This window comes from Fusarium mangiferae (assembly GCF_900044065.1).
Source record: "Fusarium mangiferae strain MRC7560 genome assembly, contig: FMAN_scaffold009, whole genome shotgun sequence".
NCBI classification, from domain to species: Eukaryota; Fungi; Ascomycota; class Sordariomycetes; order Hypocreales; family Nectriaceae; genus Fusarium; species Fusarium mangiferae.
In genome coordinates, this window is record NW_024573929.1 from 792,941 (window position 1) to 811,399 (window position 18,459).

The 18,459-nt window shown below is 49.1% G+C and overlaps 4 protein-coding genes across 4 annotated transcripts; 2 read left to right on the forward strand and 2 right to left on the reverse strand.

Moving 5' to 3' along the window:
- Positions 1-255: 255 nt before the first annotated feature.
- Positions 256-1,978, reverse strand: FMAN_12357 (uncharacterized protein; the record flags this gene model as incomplete). Its single annotated transcript, XM_041834887.1, has 4 exons — positions 256-510; positions 574-748; positions 842-1,632; positions 1,697-1,978. The coding sequence occupies 4 exons, from the start codon at positions 1,976-1,978 to the stop codon at positions 256-258; spliced, it is 1,503 nt and encodes a 500-aa protein (XP_041685105.1).
- A 6,890-nt stretch (positions 1,979-8,868) lies between these two features.
- On the forward strand, positions 8,869-11,442 carry FMAN_12358 (putative arginosuccinate synthetase; the record flags this gene model as incomplete). Its single annotated transcript, XM_041834888.1, has 18 exons — positions 8,869-8,891; positions 8,954-8,967; positions 9,024-9,048; positions 9,198-9,367; positions 9,426-9,449; positions 9,502-9,594; positions 9,665-9,683; positions 9,761-9,853; positions 9,906-9,999; positions 10,053-10,073; positions 10,131-10,185; positions 10,240-10,383; positions 10,434-10,472; positions 10,532-10,555; positions 10,722-10,768; positions 10,968-11,042; positions 11,101-11,265; positions 11,317-11,442. 18 exons carry the CDS (start codon positions 8,869-8,871, stop codon positions 11,440-11,442), a joined length of 1,251 nt encoding a protein of 416 aa, XP_041685106.1.
- Positions 11,443-13,582: 2,140 nt separating this feature from the next.
- Positions 13,583-14,431, reverse strand: FMAN_12359 (uncharacterized protein; the record flags this gene model as incomplete). Its single annotated transcript, XM_041834889.1, has 1 exon — positions 13,583-14,431. The coding sequence occupies one exon, from the start codon at positions 14,429-14,431 to the stop codon at positions 13,583-13,585; it is 849 nt and encodes a 282-aa protein (XP_041685107.1).
- Positions 14,432-15,733: 1,302 nt separating this feature from the next.
- On the forward strand, positions 15,734-18,298 carry FMAN_12360 (uncharacterized protein; the record flags this gene model as incomplete). Its single annotated transcript, XM_041834890.1, has 1 exon — positions 15,734-18,298. The coding sequence occupies one exon, from the start codon at positions 15,734-15,736 to the stop codon at positions 18,296-18,298; it is 2,565 nt and encodes an 854-aa protein (XP_041685108.1).
- Between the last annotated feature and the right edge of the window lie 161 nt (positions 18,299-18,459).

Consider the following 18,459-nt stretch of genomic DNA (forward strand, 5'->3'; position numbering starts at 1 on the left):
GTGAATGGTGAGAATGGCAAATGATCACAGGTGAGAGCAAGAGAGAAGACAGTAACTGTGGAATACCTCATATCATTAGAGGTTCATTTCATTATGCAAGCGTTAAAATGTATAGGTCTTATATCCATGCAAAAGTGTTTCCTTTTTACTCCGTCCAATCGTAATATTCCTTTTCGCTAGACCAAACGCTCATATACAAACTCATGCAATGCCCTGTAAGATGTTCTGCAAGACATCGCGTCCAATGTCCACCGCTTAGACGGTGTATCGGAAGAAGGTGGCGTTGTCGCCGGAGTCCTGCTCCAACTCCTTCTCAGCGCGGGTGTACTCATGAGGAGCCTTGTGAGTCTGGTCACGGCGGGCGTTCTCGCGTCGGAGGTACATAGTCATGAGGATGCTGAGAATGCAGCTCATGGTAGTAGTGGCGACCAGAGTCCAGTGACCGGAGCGGTAGTTGGGAGCATCATCCTTGCGGTAGACGAAGCCAGAGACGGCACCACCAAGGTTACCCTGTTAATGACATGTTAGTGGAACTGTGGCTGAATATGTCTGAGACATTGGGGAAAAACTTACGAAGCCGACGTGCATAGCAATACCAACACCACGCTTGAGAGAGCCACCAATGTTGTTGCCGTTCCAGGCGACACCTTGGGGAACGTTGGGGTAGATACCGCAGGTGATGAGGAAAGCGGCGAAGTACTTGGCACCGTGGGATTCGACAGTAGCAAGGATGATGAAGCCAATGATACTGAGAGAAATGTTAGCAAATGACTTGTTGTTAATGTGCCAAGTCGGGAAGATCTCCCGTTCTAGAACCTTGGCAGGTTGGAGAAATACTTACGCGACAACACAGAAGAAAATCATGTAGATACCACGCTGGCCGTGTCTATCAGCAGCGAAACCACCACCGATGGTGAAGAGGCAGGCGACGACGTAGGGAGGAACAGACATGAGCTGAGCCATCTCGTTGGTGTATCCGAGACTCTTGACGATGGTGGGAAGGAAGATGGAGATGGAGTAGAGAGGAGTGTAGATTCCGATGGTGATCATCATGTGAACCCAGATCTTCCAGTCCTTGAGAGCATCCTTGGCGAACTTCATGTTGAAGGCGTCAGAGAGAACAGATCGATCCTCCTCGAGACGTCGGAGAACCTCCTTGCGCTCAGAGTCGTTGAGGAACTTGGCAGTGTCGGGGTAATCGTGCATGACAAAGAAAGCCATGATAGCAAAGACGAAAGTGATGAGACCCTCAATGATGAAGATCCAAGCCCAGCCATCAAGACCACCAAGACCGTTCATCTCCATTACACCACGAGCAAAGAGGCCACCGAAAGCACCAGCAGCAGTAGCGGCAGAGAAGAAGATAGCCATGCGGAGACCGCACTCGTGTCGCTTGTACCAGAGAGTGATGTAGTAGGTGATACCGGGGAAGAGACCACCCTCAGCGAGACCGAGAGCCATGCGAGTGGCAAGGAAACCACCAAAGTTCTTGGTGATACCCATGAGAGTTGTGACGATGGCCCAGGCGATCATGATGCTGGGAATCCAGATGGAGGGACGGAAGCGCTTCATGGCCATGTTGGAGGGAATCTCGGCTGCGACGTAGAAGGGGAAGAAGACGGCGACAGCGATCTAAGATGCGTGTTAGTACCTTGCATATTCCCAGCAGATTGGTAAAAGTCAAGGTTGTACTCACGTTGTAATCCCACTTGCCAGTCATGCCCAGGGCCTCTTCGAGACCAGCGAGCTTAGCATTACCGATGTTGGTACGATCGAGGAAAGAAAGGAGGTAGAGAAGAGCCAGGAAGGGAAGAAGCTTGATGTCCATCTTGCGGAGGAGGCGCTTGGTGGCAGGCTCATCGAAGACCTCCTGGGAGGCATCCTCATGGAAGGAAACGGCCTTCTCATAGTCGACCTTTTCGGTTGATGAGCTGTCAACCTGACCAGAGGTCACCTTGTTCTCGTGTTGGTGAAGCATTGTGACTTCTCTTGACTCGGGATGATGGAAAGAGAAAAGGATCAAGTGAGATTTGTTTGTCCTCAGGGAAGGAGATGAGAGAGGATGCTTCTGATCTGAAGAACAAGACAAGAACTGGGGAAAGAGTCTGGGGAAGAGCCCACTCTTTATACCAGAGTGAATGAGAGAGGAACAGAACAGACAGTGGTAGTCCATGATACATACCCCAGATCAATACTCGGGGTGTCTACAACGAAACTGCCACTGGCGACTGTCAAGGCATGGGCCCTTGTAAGCAAGCCCAGTCCCATTTTCGAAAAAGCCTCCGTCGTATAAAATCCACTTTCCGCACGAACGGCAACTAAGCAAGGGTTACTTTAGAGTGGCCTACAGGGTGTGCAAGAGAGAGATAGAGTGTGCTGCCCAATCTCAAAAGGCCCAGATGCGACTGGCCAACACCTCCAACTCCAATCTTTACAGGGGTCGACCAACAACTAAACTCAAGGGAGAAAACTCCACTCACACCTTGTTTTTTTACCCCATGTTATCTTGGCTTACAACTGGGTACGTATTTTACCCCATGTTGTCTGTCTGTACATATGTCTTCTCTGCTGTCTTTTCCCCCGCTCGGAAACCAATCGCCGGACCCCCAAAGAAACATGCACCTAATACTGTAATGCCAAGGAAGAACGCCCACACTTTGTCTAGGCCCTGCTGACCAGGGAAGAGGAGAAGTGAATGAGGACAGGCAGAGTCTCGACTGAGAATACTCGGGGTGGCCTCTTTTTTTTCTCTTACAAGGATGGACCGGTCGGTTGGGTGAACACAGAATTGTTTCATTGTACGATGAGCGCCAAGTGAACAAGAGATATGGTCTCTGCCGATCTCGTGTGATGTGATGGTTCCCAAGAGATTTCCAAGCCCATCAGCCAAGCGTGACAAAAAAGCTTGACAGAGATTTCTCATGTATGCCAAGTCGGTACTGGAGAGATGTTGCAATCCCGACTGTTGCAGGGAGGGAACTGCGCCGCGAGATGTAGAATGCAATGGGACATATCCCCGCTCCCATTTTATTTCGGGAGCATGCGACGGTATGGCGTATTGCTCAGTCGGACTTGGATATGCCAATACTGGTACAGAACATCGCCATCTCTTGCTTGGTGATCTGTCGAACAACCCTGTCTAGACTGCTTGTGTCTCGTGGGCGATCTCCATTAACAACATCGTACCATGATGGCCCTACCGTATGTCATTCACTGGAATGGCAATCTACCTACCACTCCCACTGACACTGACACTGACACCTTGTACTGTAACCGTGCGTCACCCACGGACCCCGAGAAAAGCAGGCTGTCGTTGTGTCCGAGATGTGTGAGATGATAATTTGCCGTCCGTCCCGACGGGCCCTGATGGTGCAGTTGCAGACAGTATTGGATGCATCAAAACACATGGCAAGGCATCCACTACGTGAGGCATAGTCATCAACTCTGCATATTTCCACGTGTATGCATCATAACATCCAAGATAAGGCAAACATACGCCGTACGTAGTAGTAAACCAGCATAGCATCACAGCGTAGTACATTCATTCATCTTGTCAGGCACGAGGTTTCATCACGTAGCTGCCAAGTCAAGTGCCTAGAAAACGCCCAGCAGATTCACCAGATCTCGTGGCTTCGAGAAGAAAAGAGCCTCATCTACATTGCTTCACTTTACTTCCTCGGGGGGCTTGCTTCAACGGCTTCGGCTATCTTGACAGCCGTAGTTCATGTCGGATCAATGGAAGCTCACTCTTTTGGACCTAGTGTGAGTCTGTAGGGAAGATCTTGTCTTGAAGAAGGAAGACACTGGGACAAAAGGTGAAATGCGCTTGGGACGCCACCACATGGCAAATACGCGCGGCGTGAGATCGGTGAGGGGAACAGAAGTGTGTGTGTGAGAGAGAGAAAGAGATAGCGCTGATACGAGAGGGGAAATTCCGTGTGGGAAGAAGCATAAGTTACAGGTTAATGTTAATGTTAATGTTAATGTTATTTAGTGGCCTTGTTTGGCTGTTGGTTGGTGCGAATGAATGACCCCAGATGCGCTGGGGGCTGTAGTGCCGGACCAATTTTGCGGGGGAATTACCCACCCAAAGCTCGACTGTTTTAGGCTGCTCACAGGATCCGGGCTGATTACCGCGCTGGGCCTCCAGTGGGCCTCCAGTGGGACACTCTCGCCTCTTTTCAGGGCCCTCCGCCGCTGTCTTTTGACTCACTGGCAGCACCAAACAGCTCACTTTCTCGGCCGGTCGACTCCCGAGCTGGGCTCCATCTAAGGTAGAAAATCCGGGGGCAATATGGAGATGAAGAAGAGATTCCGGGGAAAAGCAAGATGAAGATTCTGGGGAAGCCTGTTCGTACGGGAAAGAACGGGGTTGCATTTTGACAGCTACAGATTGAATCTCATCTTCTGTATCTGTATTTACTCGATACGTAGTGCCAGATCTGATGCTTCCATTCCTATGCTTCCATCGATTTGGAGACTCTTAGTGCACTCAAGCTCCGCACGTCCGGAACATTAATACCCTCGGCTAAAGCGACAAGACTGCAACATTCTCCAAGTTACTCACACTCTCTCCTCTCCTCTCCTCTTACCGCTTAATCCCCCCCTTTAACTTTGGAGAAAACAACACCTCTCGTTACGTACACGAATGAGTTCCCCAAAAACATGGAACAGACAAAAGGAGATGGAGGGTGGCCCCTGCTTAGTGCCTACAGGGATATGATATGGTATGGCTTCACGGCTAAGATACCGGATGTGCGCTTCTAGCTTTTGTTGAGCGTAAGCGGAGACTCCTCCAAGGCAAACCAGACACACAATCTCTTTTCTCATCACATGGCACTGGGGTTCTCCTCATAACTTAGGCAGCTTGAGGTAAAAGATAAGCTTGATGGCAGTTCTCCACTGATCCTCCACGCCGTTCTTTATCCTAAGGAATAACCAAGTCAAGTTAGAGTACATAGTGGACTCGGTAGGTATCCACGGATGAGAACCTTGTTTTGTCATTGACTTCTAATCACTACTTTCTCATATGATGCCATGTTTGTGGATGCATGGTCTGAGATGACTCAAGTACCGACAGATAGAATGATGAATCTACATCTCATCTCTCAGCATCTGCTCCCTCTTGTCATCTAAAATCTGACCCCTTCGGTATTGTCCTCCGTCTCCACTACTCCGCACTCTCAACTCACTCTCTCAGGCTTTACCCCAGCATCTGCCTGCCACCCGGAGAACATGACCATTTTAGGATTGGGGCATTTCCTCTCCTCATGCCATTTGCCTAAATCTGACTTTTCCTGAGTCTTGGCTCTTTCAGCCTTTTTTCTCTTCATGACTCCCTGTCCCCCCAACTCGTAACAACTGCCCCCAAGATACATACATACAATGAACGAGAGCGTATGGCACCATCTCTTTACTTCACACCACCAGTTGGCCAACCTATCACTGGTCAACATCCCCCTGATGAGATGCCTGCATAGCCACGTTTCATAGCCCCCCCTCCATCTTCAAACTTTTTCTTGGTGCTATCTTTGCTTTGTGAGGTCAGATCATTCCGCACTATTCGCCATTGGCTGTTCCGCACATCGTCACATACCACATGCTATTTGACGTCGTTATCAACGGGCTTTTCGTCTTATGCGTTGAGTTCTTGGCGGAATGTATTCGATCCTTCTTTTGCTTGTTCTGTTTGTGATACGTTTGCGTCTTCGGACAGCCGGATGGCGTACAATCTCCTGCAGCACCACAGCCACGTCGCTTGTTCTTGTTGCATCGTTTCGTTGGGGTTCAACGTCGAGGATGATCTTATGCACCGTTCATCATATGCGCCCGTAATCTTCAGCGCTATCTATGCCCACGTTTTTGGCATGTGGTATCTGCAGATTACGAACGTGAATGTGCTATTCCGTACTGTTGGGTTCGTATCAACCATTGCTTGACACTCACGATGACACTCATGGTGGTCTTTATCGAACGATATCACCAATACCCTATACCAGACTCCAACTCTTGGCTTTCGCTCGTAATCCGAGCTATCCGTATGGCTTAGCCAAGACAATAAACTTGGAATCTCGAACTCTACCCTAGCCTGCCTAGTAATCTAGATTTCGGGAGCGGGGATAACAAGACGGAGAATTTCTCCTCACTCAGTAATCTCAGTCTGCTTGCAAAATTTGCTTAGTGACCATTGCCCTCTCGTTGCGCCGGCATCCCCGGGCTTGTTGCCGACTCTCATCGGGACCGAGTCCTGTAAGTTACACACCACTTCGGGCATCAATGTCCAGACTCAAATCTCCTCTTCCTCAAACTTCCCCACGTTCATCGTCTCATTACCCCAGTTTCAGCTGGGATCATGGCTGCCTTTGTATTAGTGCAAGCCCTGCGCGGCTAAACTTGTCCTTTTGTTTGTTGCTAGTCTATGGCTTCATAGTGCCTAGCTATATCGCAAATGACAGACTTGATATCGTTATTCCTCGGATTTATTCGGCTCTCATGTTTTCACTACACCATCATAATTCTGATCTGCTCCTCGGTAAAGCTCCGAAGATAAACTAGAGATGTTACCATGAAGGGAGTTTGCTTCCGATGGCTTGAGCCATTAATGAAACGATGTTGACCCTGAGAATGATCGCATCTCGTTCTGGTTGGCTATCTTTCACGGCTGGATCAGTGGATCAACCTACCCCCAGAATGTCATTTTGGGGGATCTGGGGAAGCATGGGGCACGCTTGGACTGTATGACAAGATCCAGCTCATAGATCACTTCGAATGCCCCTTTGCTGGCAATAACTGTGCATAACCAAGGGCCGAGGTGCTCGCTGGCTATTCGGCTCAGATGTCCCTACCGAGAATCCAGCACAAGAAGACACAATGGGCCGATTCATTTGATCATGGAGGCAAATCAGTCTCCCATTTCATGTTTCAAAACAAGTTTTGGAGCAGGGCTGAGCCTTTCACACCATCTGTCTTGGTCTGGGCCCTGAACGGTGCTTACAGTCTACAGATGGCCACCAACAGCTGGCAATAACGGCATTACGGGAGAAGAATTGAGACTGAACATTCAGCTTGGATGCTTGAATCTAGATTTAGACACAAAGTGGCAAAGGTTCTTTGATTCACTTCGGTTGGTCTTGCCTTAGGTGAAGTAGGAGAATCAAGACAACATGACAAGAAGCTGAAAACCCGAGGTGAGCCATAATGATGATTGTATATAAGCTCATGGGGCATTTTTCGAGTTTCTCATATTTCTAACCACGGTGCGGGATCAGACGAGTGATTCAGACAGAAAAAGGTCACAAAAGCCTGCAGTGAGTATTTGCCACCTTCGATCATCTAGCGATGAAATTTACTCAACACCAGCACCATTTAACAAGCGGTTTTAAAGAAGGCGTTATCAAAAGGCACAATAAGTTTCAAGCTTCATATCGGAGTTTGTAACAGGAAGATCAGTTGCCTTTATATCGTTGCGGCTGAGTGTTGTGTTGCTTCTCGGGTGACCGGAGATCTGGGACCGAGGATGTTGTCGAGACTACGGGCTGAAGGAATCACTGAAACTCATATAACTACCCACTCTGCCTCGATTGATTTCTTTGTTTCCTCTCTGTTCTTGATGGCTTTTGAGATGCTCTTTTGCTGGTATTCTATTGTTCTTCATAGGTAGAACTCGGCATCCTTATCTAAGGTTACGAATCCCTACCTCCATAGTCACCCCCGATAAGTCGTGCCCTACAAGCATTGCTACCATCGACATTGCTATCGTTGCCATCTTCGAGATCGCCTTCATTAGCTTGACGACCAAGCGCCTCATCGATGTCTTGCTCGACTAAAATTAAGGACAATAGCTGGTACAATGCGTCCGGTTGAGGCGGATAGGACAATATTGTTGAACGCTTCTTCCTGATATTTGCTGAGGATAACGACTTATCGTTGGTGGCTATTGGAGTCTTTCCATTCTTCACATCGTAAACTTGAAGATGAGACCTCTCTCCATCGGCGCAGGGAATCCTGGACGCACGCTCGCTTCCTTTTGCGAGTCGGCGAGATCTCACCCCGAACAACGTGGATACCTAGAGATCGCGGGGACGGGCTACAATTATTCCAGTGTAGTCCCAGGAAGGTGATGGAAGCTTTCCGTGACATAATCTCCCTGGAGAGAGAGTTCAAGGCATTCACATCGCCGCTCGCGATGAATATATGGGACCTGAAGGAAGCTTCGAGAAGTTGAATTATGTTGCATCTGCTTGTGAGAGTGGAAGACTGATTTTGCTTGTCTCTACCTTGATTCCTGGGTAAATGCCATCGCCTGGGAGTAGCTGTTTCGTCCACCTGTAATACTTCTTCTGCCTACCCTGAAGCCACCCAGACACGTGATATATTTTGTCACGATCGCGACCCGATCTTGCCTGTTAGCAGGTGAGGCTCCTGGCTTGGCCAGCTTTGGTCGATACCGAAGGATCCTTATCTCTCAGTACCTATGGGTTAATGATTCACGCGGATGGGTCAGGATAGATCACGTGCACTCTTCACTGACCAGTGCACTGGAGATAAGAGATAAGCAGCCAAGATTTGGGCACCGATAGAAAGATAGAGGGAGATATTGACAGAAATATATGTGTCAGTTTCCCGCCCTATTATGACCCCTCGTTTCTGTCAACGTCATTTCGTTCGGATCAATTTGTGACCCAACAGAAGAGGGCATTGCCCCACCAAGCATTGCGGGGTGATTCGCTCTCGCCGTCTTCGGAGCTGCAGCCAAAAAACTTCGACAGCTCGATACTCGCCTGATAACAACATTTTGTCGAGATAGATCTATCAGTTACTTCCCATTGACGTCTTGTGTTGCCCAAGAACCTTCCAACAACATTCATCATGGCTCCCGAACGTGTTTGCCTGTAAGTCAATTGCCACTCAACTCAATTGGTACGAGCAAGATAGCTAACTGACCCTTGTCCAGTGCCTACTCTGGCGGTGAGTTGAGAGCTCCAGAAGCAATATCAAGATGAGATATCCTGACTAATTGACAGGCCTGGATACTTCCACTATTCTCAAGTACTGCGCCCCCATGTTTTACTTTATGATTGATTGCGGCAGGGAGAAGACTACGATGCTGTCAAGTGCCAAGTCTTTGAGCTCGGCATAAAGAATGACAATCGTCGAAGATGTGAGATTGTTTAACAAGAGCTGACCAATGAATATAGGTGGCTCGTCCTCCAGGGCTATGAGGTCGTGTGTTTCCTCGGAGACTGCGGTCAGGAGGAAGACTTCGATGCCGTCAAGGCCAAGGCTCTGAAGCTCGGTGCTGAGAAGATGATCATCGAGAACGTCCAGCAAGAGCTGATTGACGACTTGGTGTGGCCCGCCATTCAGTGTAAGTCTCCAGATGCTGTTTGTGGTGGTACAGCGTGTTTACTAACGGAATCCACCAGGCAACGCTATCTATGAAGGACAATGTAAGACGTTTCACCTCGGACGCTCCTTGATGACATCACTAATGCCCTAAAGACCTTCTCGGCACAAGTCTGGCCCGACCAGTATTGGCCAGGGCAATGGTGCAAGTTGCTAAGGATAACAACTGTACCATCCTCAGCCATGGATGTAAGTTGTCATGACCCAACTGGTCTCCTTACTGTTCGATCCAGTTGCTAACCCAGAACTCTAACCCTAGGCACCGGTAAGGGCAATGAGTAAGTTCTGACCAGGATCGCGACACACACGCTGTCGCCCTCTGTCGCTCTTACATCATACTAACATCTCCTTTTAGCCAAGTCCGCTTCGAGCTGGCATGGAAGGCCTGTGACCCTAAGATGAAGGTTCTGGCCCCCTGGCGCATCCCCGCGTTCTTCAACCGATTCCAGTAAGCCTCTTCTTGTGCTCACTACTACATGTCCAAGCTAATCATTCCGCAGGGGACGTGCCGATCTTCTCAAGTTCGCTGAGGAGCAGAAGATCCCCGTCAGCTCCACTCCCAAGGCCCCCTGGTCTATGGACGACAACATCATCGTATGTGTGAAAGGTCCCATTGCCTCTTCGTAATACTGACTATCGATCGATAGCACTGCTCATATGAGGCCGGTGTAAGTCCCCCTATGGGAACCCCTGTCTCTTCGGCCTATTGACCCTGAACTTGCTAGATTCTCGAGCAAACAGACAAGGAGCCCCCCAAAGATATGTGGAAGCGCACAGTTGGTAAGACGACACAGCCTCGAAACTTCTAGATTTTGCGCTAATGCCTCTCTGAAGATCCCCTGGACGCTCCCGATAAGCCTACTCGCTTCACCGTCCACTTCGCTGAGGGTGTTCCCGTCAAGCTTGAGGTTGATGGCAAGACCGTTACTGGCTCCTTGGAGATCTTCAAGGAGGCCAACGAGTTGGGCCGTGCCAACGGTAAGACTACAAATCGAGGAGACTTCTGGCGAGTACTGACATAGTGCTAGGTATTGGACGTGAGGATATCGTCGAGTCGAGGTTCATCGGTAAGCCTACTCTCAGGAAACTGTAACATCAGCACGCGATTGCTAATCTTTTATTCCAGGGTTGAAATCTCGTGGTTGCTACGGTCAGTCGCATTTATCTCCTTGCTTTTCTAATCAATTGCTGTTTTTGGAGACATCGGATGCATTGTCGATGTCTTGCTAGCGACGCAGATCATGGCCCCATCGCAGGCGACAACCATTCCACTCTCACCCGTGCACTTTAGCAGGATGTTCTAACATTGTATTTAGATACCCCCGGTCTGACTATCCTGCGCAAGCTGCACCAGAACCTTGAGGTAAGTCATCAAGTCTTTGAGAACTGGGCCAGCTCATGCTGGGGTGTCCGGCCTTCGTGTGGCAGTCTTGGCCAGCGCTCTGGGGTTGTGCCCATTGCAATGGCAATCCAGGAAGACAAGAACTACCTGAGCATGAGCCAATCCAAACACCCTTTATATCTGATAAGTTTACAACTTCAGTTGACTAACGATTACTCAGGGTCTCGTGATGGACAGCAAGGTCCGCATCATTCGCGACCGTCTCTCGGATGACTGGGCTCAATGTATCTACAACGTGCGTAGCCCCTCATATCCGAGTTCCATAGGATCGGACATTGCTGACACCTTTTCAGGGAATGTACTTTACTCCTGAGCGCGAGTTCGTTCAGAATGCTATCGCTTTCAGCCAGAAGCAGGTTGATGGCAAGGTCGAGGCTCTGGCTTACAAGGGCAACGTCATCATCGTTGGCCGCTCCAGCGAGACATCCAACCTCTACAGCGAAGAGGAAAGCAGCATGGTAAGCATCGGAAGAGGACTATTACGGACCAACACTAACATAAGAATGCAGGACACTCTTGACATGGATTGGAGTGTCGAGGACACAACTGGCTTCATCAACGTGAATGCCATCCGCATCGCCAAGTATGGCGAGCGCAAGATCAGGGACGGCGAGCCCCTTTCCAAGCGCAAGTAGACAAGCAGACTTGGGATGCTAGCCTTCCAGCGCCGCAGAAGCTTTCGATAGACAGAGGAAGGTCTGTGTGAATGGAATGGGTTATGCTATGCTTAGGAATGACTAGTACGAGAAAAAATAAGAAAAGCTCTTGTGTAATGCCTTCTTCACTGTTACTTACGCAGGTTCTGGGCCCTCAACATTATCGAGGTGAACGTTGACCAGCATGACCGTGGCTCCTCTCGGGGTTTACGGAGTTTACCCGCAACGACGTAATCTCACCTTATGTCCAATGCCTTCACAACTTCTCATCGCATTTCACCCTAAGGGATCAAAACGAATCATATACACGTTCAGCCGTGGTGCTCTCACGTGACGATGAAGTTCCAGTTCATCGACAATGATTCTACCCAAAAGCCTGGTGCCCGTAAGACAATACGAAGTCATGTTATGAAGGGCAAGAATCTTGGCCGTACAATACAAGGCCGTGGGAAGAGGCATGCTGCATCTCAATTGCATGACTTACACAAGAGCCCAGACCTATCGAAAAGGGATGTTAGAGTAGAGAGAAGAAGGAAGAGCCTCGATGGTGCTGTCGATAGTGTTGGCAATGCCTTGTTGTTCCCAGAAATCGCAGATGCAGACACAGACACTACATACTCTATCAACAATCCATACTCGGGAAAAGAGTATACGTACTTCTCGTTCCCGGTTCAGTTCACCCCGTTGATGCGATACTATGTCTACGAATGTCAGTTCATCTTGCCTTCGCTCTCCAACAACAGCTCGCTAACCAGCTCCAGTCCATACTGCGATCTGCAACATCATATACCCGTACGCTTTCTGTAGACCTACAGATGAGATTGGCTCACCATGGTTTAGGTACATGGTAGCAGACCAAGCCTGTAAATATCTCGGTCTCCCCTTCGCGAGTTTACCACTGACCGTAGCTGCAGGCCTGCACTGTCTTCTCGCCATGGCAGCGACATATCTCAACATCCTACGGAACATTCCAACTCCCAGTGTAGAAAGTATCGAAGCAACTCGTCACTTCTCGCAAGCCCTTCGACTCATGAACCCGCGCCTCTCCCAGCCATCGGCCGCTCAAGAAGACTCCAATATCGCTATAATAATCTCTCTGGCAATCCACTCAAACATAACCCAAAACCTCAATGCAAGCGTTATGCACCTTCAAGGTCTTGATAACCTCCTTACCTTCCGGCCCGGCGGCATCTCCGACATACGCGAGTGCAACCGCCCACTACTCCACAAGATCTGCCGCACCGACATCGAACTCGCCGTCGCTCAGGGCACAAACACACGCTTTGGTAACGCGGGACTCACAGCAGCAGCGGCAGGACCGATTTCAGCACGAAATCTAGCGTATCCGCTGAACCAGATGAGTGGATTGTTGCAGCAGGTCACACGTGAGCTTCTGGCGCTGTGCCGAAGACCCGGAAAGGCGAAGATGTCGGGTCTGCAATACCAGGATGTGCTTATCTCGATGTGGCAGAGACCGGTTGACTTTGCGCCACTAGGTGGCACGAGACCACAAGATCTGATGGATGATGTGTGGCAACTGGCCTTGCTGGCGTTCTTGGTTACTGTCACATGGTCCGCGAGTCATCTCAAGAGTGTACACTGTAAGCTCCTGCACAAGCTGCTAAGGGAGCATGTTGAGAGTCGCGTGTTACTGGAGAGGGGAGAAGAGTATCGGTCTTTGTGGTTCTGGGTAGTGTTTGTGTATGGGCTTTCGATGACGAATGGGGATTGTGATACACTTGTCTTGGGTGAAATTCGCAAGACTTCAGAGCTATTGGGGATAACGGAATGGGAGGAAGTGAAGGCTAAAGTGAAGCCGTTTCCGTGGATCAACATGGTCCATGACGTTCCTGGAAGGGCTTTATGGGAAGCAGCCGTGATGACTGTTCCATCTCAGTCTTCTACGTTTCTCGGTGACCAAGGGAAATCTGACAGAAATTGATGTAGATTGAAATTCAGTATACATTGGTGAATCTTCAGAATAATCTTTGTATGGCCTCCTGGTTACCGCTTTGAAGTTTTTATGCTCCCTGAGGTGTCTCGAACGATTGGAAAGAAAATACCCATTTCAGACATGATCATCTACTACGAAACATTAAAATTCTAAGAATTACTACACTTACCGTTGATTCCCATATATCTTCACCATCCGCTCTCGATCCCAGAAGTATCTTGCTCGGGTCCAAGGTTCGTATATCGGCTTGAGAGGTGTATCGATCAGCAAGCCATATTGATCGATGTCACGCATGAACGTGTATTCGAGTGGCAAATATCCCGTCGCATCGCGCAAAGTGACCCAAAGGAACGTCGTCAGGATAAAGTGCCTAGCATGGGCTTGGTCCATACGCCGTAGATTTCGTAGGAGGGAATAATCTTGTATAGAGAGGAAGATGAGGCACCTGTGCTCTTGATATGTTGTCCTTTCAAGGAACTGGCGAACTCGAGTGTCTCCCCCACGAGATACGCCCCCATCGAGGGTTTCTCTTCCACGAAGCTCCCCATCGACACGATGCATGAGCTCGCGATATTTGCCGAAAACGAAATGGAAAACGGATTCAAATGAGCGCAAGCACCATCGTACCTCCTTGAACCCCTCGAGGTCTGAAGGACGATGGTCCCACGCAGGTCTTGACATTTCTGGCCGCACGGTACCGTCTAGGCGTTCAAAATCGTAGTATATATCGTGTCGACCATAGTCGTAACTAAGGAATCCTTGCTCAAAACGAAGAATCTCGCTGGGGGAGAGGACTAAAGGCTGATCAAACTCTGGAAGCCAGGTAAAGGAAGGATCGCGTTGAGCCCTGACTCTGGCCTCACCAAGCAGCTTGTTCCATGCCTCTACAGCGTATTCCGATATAAGGGCATCAGCATCCTGCCGTTGCTTGAATAGCTCACAAAGAAATGGGAGACTGCCACTCCATTCTTTCTCGCTCAAAGACTTCGTCACAGCCGCTATCGGCCCATACATTCTTACCTGGATTTCATCAGGATCTAAGTAAGGAAACCTATGGGCTTGCAGCCGTACCTGAGCGCCTCGAACTCCGTCATAGGTGAATGCTTCGTCGTCATGATATACAGCTTTCAAAAGCTCGATTAGGGGCTTTAGAACAGACTGGCGGTAGGTACGAAACCACTGGAGAAAAATCGGAGATGCTGAGATGAATGATCTAAGATCTATCGGGGAATAAAAAGAGCACATAAGATGAACCAGCAACTCACCTGGGAGTTTTTCTAAGGGAGAGGCCATGTGCATTGTTGTTTGTTGTGGTCGTGGCCGAAGCTTTACGGTAGCAAGTGTTTCGCAGTCACAAAGTGTGGCAGAATTATTAGGACCATAGCAGGTATTTATAGTCAAACGAAAGAAAGTTTAGTCAACTTCCAGGAAATTTAATAGCAAAATAGCTAGGCTTCCATTTGATATTGTGTTCAACGACAGATTTAAGTTGCCAGAGGGAAACCCATGTTAACTTTGTGTATTGACTCGGAGCCTGAAGATGCGTGCATGCAGTCAGTAAGTCGAGGATTTTTAAACTAAGAAAAACGACAATAGACATTTTCTCTTCCTTGAGCAATAACTCTACTGCTTGGCAAATATTTCTTCAACTAAATTATTGATACGCTTGAAGTTCCAGGGCACCTTATGCCTAGAATCTTCTCAACACTGGACCCTGCAAAATCCCGAGAGTCTGGATTCGGGAAACCTGCGAGATCGGCAGTTAAACCTGGAGCTGGCATTTTAGAGCAGAAGTTTGGCTGACTTGCCATATAAAATTTGACGTCTTCGATACCGTGTAAAACATCAGACTCTGATACAAGGTGTCAAAATAAACCCAGCAAAGTGTATCTTAAAACTTATCCTAGTTTACCTAAGTCTCTTCATTGTTTAGGTAGTGTAGCTTAAGCTTAGGCGACTCTTTGGCATCCTTTTCTAAAGCCCGACGGGCTCTCTTTTTTTAAAAAAAAAAAACCCCGCTGCTAGGTCTAGGCGTTCAATAGTTCAATATGCCAACCTAATCTAGACACAGCGCACAGGCGAGAAAGGCAACCCCATCGGAGCTATTGATTCAAAGCTGAGAACTATCGACAAATTCCACACGATAAACCTAGGCCAAGACAGCGGGAATTTCCCATCATGTCAGGGGACGGGAAGCGGACGCTATCAAATGTTATATATCATGGCTCGCTCTTATTCTTAAGTGGCGTGGGCGATTGATAACCTTGTTTTTCTCAGTCTCTCATTTTAGCCTTTTGGCTTATCCGTTCGTTCAAGATGCGTTCCGTTTCAGCGCTTGTTGTGGCTCTTGCTTTTGGGAGCTCATTGGAGCATGTTGCTGCCAGCAATTGTAAGCCCTCATCACCTGTTGGAGTCAAGACGACGGATTCTGCTTCAATTACCAGCGGAACATCAACGAAATCAGCACCTCCTTCCGAAACGACCGACGGGCCAGTAATTATCACCAATGCAGTGACAAATGGCGACTTTGGAGGCTATGATCCTGCATCAGATGGTGGTATATACGCCTTTCAAGCCGGTGGTAACGCGAAACTCCTTCAAGGACCAGGATATCAAGGAGATCACACCGAGGAGAGGAATTGTGTGCAACTCAAGACCAATTTTGGAAATCCTGGTCAAAAGCGAGACTTCATATCCGATAACCCCTACATTCAACAGCAGCTCGACAATCTGGAGCCAAGTGACTTCACTGTTCGCTTCTGGTACTCTATCGTGAACAATGTCATCGCAGATACATGCCGCATCGAAGGGCTTTACGGAAATGTTCAATTTGGAGCAACTCCATACTTTCCTGTTGTCACTGAAAGCGACAGCTGGTTGGAGTTTGTCGACTCTATGCCTGTCACTACTTCAAGTGGAATGATTCGGTTTGAGCTCAACTGTATCAATGGAGGCTCTGCTGAAGTCTACTTTGACCAAGTTTTTGTCTCTAATAAGATTGGCGATGAGTGGGTTGATGGTATTTCGTTGTTCTTTCCTACGTCGAAGCATGCTGCTACCATTGCTCCGGCTCAAACGAGCACCGCTCCTGCTGTGGGCACGGCTACGACTAGCAGTGACAACACCAACACCGAGTCTTCTGGTCTTCCTACAACTCAAGCCTCTCAAGCGCAAATTACTACCGATGAAGCCTCAGCAACCGACAAGACAATCGAGTCCACTTCTGCCTCCGCCTCCGCCTCAACCTCTGCACCAACTGATCCCACCACATCGGGCCCCAAGCTCTGCGCCAAACTCGGGACAGGCGCACCTGGCCGAGGCTGCGCCAAGAGGCCTTATAGCAGCACAAAAGGCTACAAAGGGTACGGCGGAAGCAAGATCACAAAGGAGCAATGCGCTGCTCTCTGCCTTGCAGACACAGACTGCCAAAGCTTCGAATGGCGTTATTTCGGCAGCGGCTGCGCCAACACATGTAACCTTCTCGCTACGAACTGGGCGGACATCCCTACCAACGGAGGCTCCGATTCAGCCTGGGCCTACGATCGAAGCTGTATTCAGGAGGATGCATGCGCCGAGCAACCCGCTGGCTCTGTATGCGTCAACGTCAACGCTGATACACCCGCCAAATCTTGTACCCAGGTCAAGGGCAAAGCGAAAGCTTGTGCCAAGCCCTTCCTAACTGCCCAAACGAACGGTGTCTGCGGTCTTAGCAACGAATGTCGTGATCTTTGTGCCAAGTATCCTTCCTGCAAGTCTTATGCAGCGACCTTTGGAAGCTGTAGCTTGTACGACGCCAGGTCTTCTGAGGTCGCCGAGGCCGGTAGTGAGCTTTTCTGGTTCACGGATATGGATTGCCACTCTTGTGGACAGGGAAATACCTACTTCGATTACATTTCTGTTGGTCAAGACCCTGCCAACATGCCTCAGTGGACATGTGCTGCAGAGGACAAGACAAGTTCGACTCTCGCCGCACCAACGACGGCTACCAACCCACCTGTCGCAACCACATCTGGCGCTGAAGCAGCCACGAGTACAAGCCAAGCCAGTAGCGATGAGGCCGGCTCATTGACTTTCATCCCAACTACAACTTCTACATCTCCCTCCACTACCGCAAGCCTATGCGCCAACGGCGTGCCATCCCCTGGAATTTGCTCCGCAGCAAACGTTGTGCCTTCAACAGCAACATGTGGTAAGCGCGGGTGGCCACGCAACGTCGAACCATATGGCCGTAGTCTCGCTGACTTCCCTAATCAAAACACATTCGAAGAATGCGCCCTCATTTGCAAGCTCGATAGGTCGTGCAAGGCCTTTGCCATCGATCCTACTAGATCTGGGATGAAGTGCATGTTCAGCTCAGACCCAACTATCGATGGAGTCTCCAATGCACCTGGCGTATGGAGTGATTTGGAGTGTATGAGCTGCACGCTTTGCGATGATTCAGTGACTTCTTCGCAGCCAGTATCCGAGGCCCCCACAACCATGATCACATCGACACGGCCAGCTGGCGAGGATTCCAGCTCCCAAGCTGCAACAAGCGCGTTGGGGGAGCCAACCACGACTCAAACGACGCAAGCAGAGCCTACTGATTGTGCAGTACCCTCGGCCTCTCTAAGCGACGACGTCACCTGTGGTATCCCCGGTCAAAGCGGTCAGCAAGCTCAAAGCGCTCGTCTCTTAAACTATGTCATCAAACCAGTTGGAAGTCTGGCCAACTGCGCTGCCGTCTGCCTCCAACGGTCAGATTGTCAGGGCTTTGCGTACATCAAGAGCAATACTGAGTGTTATCCCTTCAGAGTTGGGCCTGCTGGTCTAGGAATTACTTATAACCCACAAGGCACGGAGAAATACTATGATAGGGGGTGCTTCTCGTGTGCTTCATGATGGGAGTATTCGTAAGAGCGGCATTTTACCCATTTTTTCCATATTTCTTGAGTGGGTTTGTTTATTTATGTCTTATTTTATATATTCAATCCTGAGATATGAATATGCCTACTTAGAGAAGTTTATAATATCTTAGGCTAGTGTATGGTATCTTATGATAA